Source organism: Limulus polyphemus, unplaced genomic scaffold (genome assembly GCF_000517525.1).
Source record: "Limulus polyphemus unplaced genomic scaffold, Limulus_polyphemus-2.1.2 Scaffold1932, whole genome shotgun sequence".
Classification (NCBI taxonomy): domain Eukaryota; kingdom Metazoa; phylum Arthropoda; class Merostomata; order Xiphosura; family Limulidae; genus Limulus; species Limulus polyphemus.
The window spans coordinates 39,853-46,294 of NW_013667542.1; the positions used below are offsets into that span (position 1 = coordinate 39,853).

General features: G+C 30.3%; 1 protein-coding gene across 2 annotated transcripts in view; it reads left to right on the forward strand.

Moving 5' to 3' along the window:
• The window catches only part of LOC106465403 (putative GPI-anchored protein pfl2), a 53,186-nt gene that overhangs the window by 34,329 nt on the left and 12,415 nt on the right, over positions 1-6,442 (forward strand). For both annotated transcript variants that reach the window (XM_022393299.1, XM_022393300.1), the window contains exons 7-8: positions 3,593-3,700; positions 5,736-5,853. In XM_022393299.1, coding sequence (XP_022249007.1) covers positions 3,593-3,700; positions 5,736-5,853 — 226 coding nt within the window. The remainder of the gene's footprint in view (positions 1-3,592; positions 3,701-5,735; positions 5,854-6,442) is intronic.

The window sequence follows — 6,442 nt, forward strand, 5'->3', positions numbered from 1 at the left end:
ATAGGTGAGGCTTAGCAGTAGCTTTTTATGAGGGATTACATGTTCAGTTATTGGTATTTGGTCTGTAAGGTATGTATTGTTAATATATTTCATCTCAGACATAAAAATATTTTAAAGAGCAGTTACTTTTTTAGCATGAAAATAAATTAAAATGCAAGCCAGGTACTGAAAACACTCAGATAATTAATTAGTTTTTCTTTGAGATCATGTAATTGTTAACCCTTTCGTGACAGGTGCATCCTTAAATGCTCCTCTGTGCAATTCACTGTGTTACATTCAAAATATTATTAAACACTCGTAATATCAATGTATATGAATGAAATTAACATTGTAATGTATGTTACGATATGAATTTTTATGTTATCTAAGTTTTAATTCCTTTATTTAAATAGAAATATTTAAAACTACTTAACACTTCAGATGTATTGTCACATGACCACTGAGCTATGAAAATTCTCTATTTTGGCACTTTGTATCTTCAATAATATAATGGCAGTTGTGTAGATGTACATGTATACTATAAGATGCTTACATAGCCTTTTGACTCTTACATTTAAAAGTTCTCTGGATGAATACTGTAATAAGTAATAATAGTTTCACCCCTGCCAAGTGCCACGCCCACTTTTAATAGATTTGTTTCAGCTTTATAGCCTACATGTGGATTTTTTACATACACATGTGTATAGTCATTAAAAAGAGCTCATTTTACACTATAATCTAACAGAGGTTATTTTGAAATTGGCATGCAGTTGTCATCATGGAGTACATATAACTGACTGTAGTATTTTTGGCTGTTTGATCGACTATAGCACTAAGTCACTAAAAACCTTGTGACATGCACAGTAATGGATGCTCATTGCAGAAGGGTTAATGTAAGCTTTGCAGAGTGAGGGGTAGCTTTGGTTATTTTATAAAAATTATTCAACCTTTTAAATATGAATTATAAAACACAAATAATGCATAATTAACTAAAATATATAAGTAAAACCTAAATACAATTGAACTGCCTCTCAATTATAACATATTTAGGTAAGAAACAACAGAAGTGATATCATGAACAAAGCAGCCAACAATAATACAAACAGTTACATCTACCCAAGAATGACAACTTAGTGGCAATTTCAAAATAACCATTGTTGGATTATAGTGTAAAATGAGCTCTTTCTAATGATTATAAGCACGTGTTGAAAATACATGCAACTTATAAAGCTCAAAGTTAACTGTAGAAGGTGGGCATGGCACTTATCAAGGGTTGACAAAATTTATTTCTTGTTTCAACTGCATTCAGCCAAAGGACTTTGAAGTGTATATGTAAAAGGAGCAAGTAAACCCCATTCTTGTCTAGACTTACATGTACATGACTACCCCCTTATGCTTCAAGCTATACCTCACCAAATTTTGACATTGTTTATAACTTGTGTGTCACGTGACACAAAACTGAAAGATTTTAAAATTGCTTTCATTGTTTCTTTTGAAATAAAGATATAAAACTAAGATAATGTAAAACTTTGAACTATAACATTTGACAATAATAGTTTCATAAAATACATTGATGGTAAAGTGGTTTAATTATATTTTGAATGTAACTTGGTGAAATGTGCAGAAAGGAGTTTAAAAAGCTCTTTAACCCTCTCGCCCCAGGTATCCTTTACTACACAAACACAAGGTTTTAGTGTCTTACATTCAAGATTTTATTAAACTAATTTTTGTTTATGTTATACCAATTATAATAGCATAAACTCTTAGCTAATAATCCATATTTTAATAGTATACAAGTTTTAAGTTCTTAATTCTACAAGGCAATATTTAAAAAATTTTGAATTTCCACTAGTGTGACCCACGTAACACATTTTGTCTTAGCATGTCATCATCCCTATTTTATCCACCACCCCTCGAAAAATAAGGAAATTAAACTTAAATTACTCTCTATAAAATTGTTATTGCTTAGACAAACCATACTTTTTATAGTCTTCAATTTTGTTTGGTTACAGAGCTATTGAATAAAAAATCAGACCCATCCTGCCACACCCACCTGTCACATCTTCTCTTTCACAATTTGTTGATAGTTCTCTCATATGTTTCATTATATATTACCTATAACCTAAACAAGACCAAAAATATAGCAGTCCTGATGCCTTAGCCACCACATTTTGGATCTTGATTTGGGTCCATAGCCCTATAATTTCAATGACAGGATGTGGGACTTTGTCTGCCTGGTTGGGGCCTGGACAAATTGATGTTCTTCTAAGATGTTAGGATTTTGCCTCTGTGGCCAGTTGGCCTTTACCACCCAGGAATTATATTTTATGTTCTCTGTGCAAAGAGTGTACCTGTTCCAGAAGTATTGCAGACCACACTGATGTGATATTACTATATCTTATTTTTGCACTCTTCTTTTCGACGTAGATGCTTTCACTATGGACCTTGCCCTCACCGGCCCCTCCACCTTATCAATGTGGGATTTTAGCTAAAGTGTGAATGGAGGTGTGTTTCGGAAGTTAACATTTTCCGTATAGGAAAATGTATTTCCAATAATTCTTACCTTCTCTTACACTCTTCTGCCCTTCCTCCCCGCGAGATGGCCAGTTTTGGACTGTCTTAAAAAGTGAATAGGAAGTAATAACGGGGAGCTTATCTACAAATCTGGGATAGGGGGGCCCATTGACATAGGTGGAGAGAATTGCCAATTTAACTTGCTTTGGACAATATAATGGGGTATAAAGCCTGGAGCAAGCTAGTAAGATTCATATCAATGATTAGATGGACAGAAAAGAGAAACTTTTATCAGAATAAAGCTAAAGTGTGAGAGGAGGTGATCAATATTAGAAATAAATAAAGAGCCCAAAAGATAAGAAATAATTTGAGGTTTTTGAAAGTATGAAACAAACTTTGGGTTTAGGGAGAAGGAGCAAAAATTGGAAAGGAGAAAAAGAAAAGCAAGAAAAAGGTAAATAGAAAAATAAATTGTATATTCAATTGACTATTGGGTTTTGGCACTGAGGCAATGACTTTATGGCACTGTTGTCAACCAGTGAAAGATTAGGTTTAATTTTTAGGAATTTTGATTGAGGGTATAGGAAATACCTGAGGTTCTTTGGAAGAATATCTGAGTGTTTATGATCTTTTTAGAATGAATTCTTAACATTAGAAAAATCTTAAATAAAATGAAATTAAGTACCAATTTTATGTGGATCTCAAAATTATAAAGGTAGGTGGTAAAAATTGATAAATGAATAGTAAAAGAGAGAGAATTGAAGTTTTACTTTCCTGATTTTTCCTACAAAGAGTTGTTACAAGGTTAGTATAATGAAAGTTAATGGTGGATGTGCTTGTAAAGGCTCAAGTAGTGGGTGGTACCTGTTTCCTTAAGTGTGATAAACTCAGGATTTATCACAGAATTAGACGTATATACTTTCTAATGGTAGTATGAATGTTTCTTTCTTCAATATAAAAAAGGATATGCATAAAACAAAAGTGTTAAATAATGTTGAAATGGTAAGTACAAATTACATGGATGTATTTGAAAAAATGCTATACTCATTATTATATAACATATATATCATTTTATGTATTTTTTGCCTTGTATTTGAAGAGGATACAAGAGGAAAGAGCCAGCATATCTCTCATCTGTAGCAGGAATGAGGAACAAGCTGCAAAGTATAAACCCTTGGGTTACCTTAAAGCATCATCTGCTGTTCAGGTATTAAATTGTATTGAGTAAAGACTAACTAGAACTACACTCTGTACAGACAAAAATGTAGTTGCCTAGTATTCCATTACAAGTTAAAATATATTGATTTTAAATCACATTTCTGTTTGAGAAATATATTCCAACAAACTGTTTTGTATACTGGTAAAATATCAAAAGTCATTACACCATTTTCATTGGTGAATTGTAAAAAGTTTTTACATATAGTAAAACAATTTTTTTAACACTATAAATCACACACATATATATATATATTCATGGCAGTGATTTCATCCACAGTATTACAAAACTGAAAATCATACAATTTACTATGGCATATGTGATACAGATGTAAAATCTACGGATGGCGTTACCAGTCTACATAGATTACTGTTAATGATTTATTGAAAATAATGATTTAATTCAGAATGTAGAGAAATGTAAAATCATTGGGCAGATTAGCCATGCTACATATATCAAAACAACCTTATGGCAGTCAGAAATTTATAATGCCTAGAAAAAAAAGATCACACAGTTAAAAATAGGGTAGTCGTATTTGAGCCATTTTGCACATACACGGTTGTTTCATCTCATATCAGTAAAACTTTGCATTAAAAAATAACTATTCAAATCTCAATTAAAAATAATCACATAGATTATAAAGTGTGATAAATAATTGGACATTTTAATTTGTAAGTCAGCAATTGAGCCATACAATGTTTGTATATCAGGCTTATGATGGATTAGTGACAGTAGATACTTAACAATTTGAAAGATGAAATAATAACAATAACATTTTTGTGAAATTCAATAGTTAAATATAGAGGTAGATTTTATACATGCATGCTTTTCAAGTGAGCAGAACCATACTAGCTTAAGGATAGTACTTATGGAACTTATAGTAGCCCAAACTCAAAATTTAGTCCTGGGCATCAGATTAGTAGAATTCTACACCCCTGCAGTATTGTTTGATTTGTAAAGTACTAATGATGCAGACAAATATGCGGATATATTGTAACATTTTCAGTAAAATTGAATTCAAAAATATGAAGCTAAAAATGTCCTGACAGTCACATTATCTTTTTTTCAGCTAAAATGGTCTTAACTCATAGAAATAATATGATGACACATTTCATTTTGACTAAAATAATTCAATTTGTAATATGTTTATTAGGCAAAACATTATACATTATTTAACTCTCGGCTCCTGGGACCAACCTCATAACCATTTTGTTGTAATAGTTTTCATGCTATAACTTTTAAATTATTAAGCGATTGTTAACGAAATTTGGCAGATTATCAGTAAACATTACAATTCTTTCATATACATATCAAATTTTTTTTTATTAAGATTTAATGTTTGTAAAGGAATGTTTTTCTTGTGTTTTTTTTCCTTTTCACATGGTGCCTATCTATCATGCAAAGTAATATTCATTTTAAGATTAATAATACTTTTATGCATCAGAAAATTTCACATTATAATGTCCAGATAGTTATCAAACATTTCTTAAGAAAAAACTTTATATTTTATCTGTTATTTTCAGTAATTAATCTCTGTATGGGTTCAGTAGATTTGACCAATCTCGCAACCACCATAAAAAATTAGGAAATAAATATAAATTATGCTTCTTTCATTTTAGAATGAACACAAATTATAATATGAAAACATAAATGTTTAGACTAAATAGCTTTCATCTCGTAACATTATACATTTATATATATTTATTATTTTTATTATATTGACCTTTCAGCCGTGCCTGGCTATCAATACAGAAGTTACAATGATGCGGCACACGTGCACTCATGGTACCATATCCAATAGCATAAAACTAACCTTTGGTCTATACAAAATATTTTTCTTGACTGTGTTTTAGTAGACTAGTATTTTGTAAAATACATTCACATTAAAGTGTGGCCTGTAACATACACTGCCCATATTGACATAGACAAAATTAATTTTGTTGATATTTTAGTACTTGGTATTGTATTGTTTATTATGCGGAGATAATGTATTAAGGCAATGATTATGTGATATATCATGAAACAGGTTGCTTCAATGCCAGAACATCTTTCTACATTAGAAGAGCATGAACGAGATTCAGAAATGGAAGAAAAAAGATTGCAAAAACTTTTGCAAGATGTTCAGGATGTTTTTAAAGAAAAATGTAATTATTTGTGTTTTATCTGTTGTTTTAAATTTAAAAAAAAGCATGTGACTGATACATACAGTCATTAGTTAACTCTCAGTGTGGGTTCGGTTGATTTGACTGACCACGTAACTTTTTGTACTTGTATCAAGTCTTTATAGATTTGATACTAATAACTTTTAATATAGTATGTATATCTTCACAAAATCTGGCAATCTTTCAATAAACACTATAAGCCTTTCACATACAAAAAATTATATTTTTTGTGAAGTATTTTAAATAAACTAAAAAAAAAAGATTTGTCCATGAATATATCGAATATTTGTTTTGAATAGTCCGTGTGCAAAGTGATTTTCATGTGAAGGTTAAAAATACTTTTCTTCATCTCAAAAATATCAAATTTCATTTGTGTAATCTCTAAAACCTCCTAAATACATTTCAAATGTATGTTTTCAGTAAAACTTTATATTTTATATGTTATTTTCTCTACCCTAACTCTATACAGTGTTGGTCAATTTGACCGACCTTGTAACTACCAAAAAAAAGAAAATCAAAATAAATCTAAATTACACTTTTTCTTTCTAGAATGACTTTAAATTATAACATG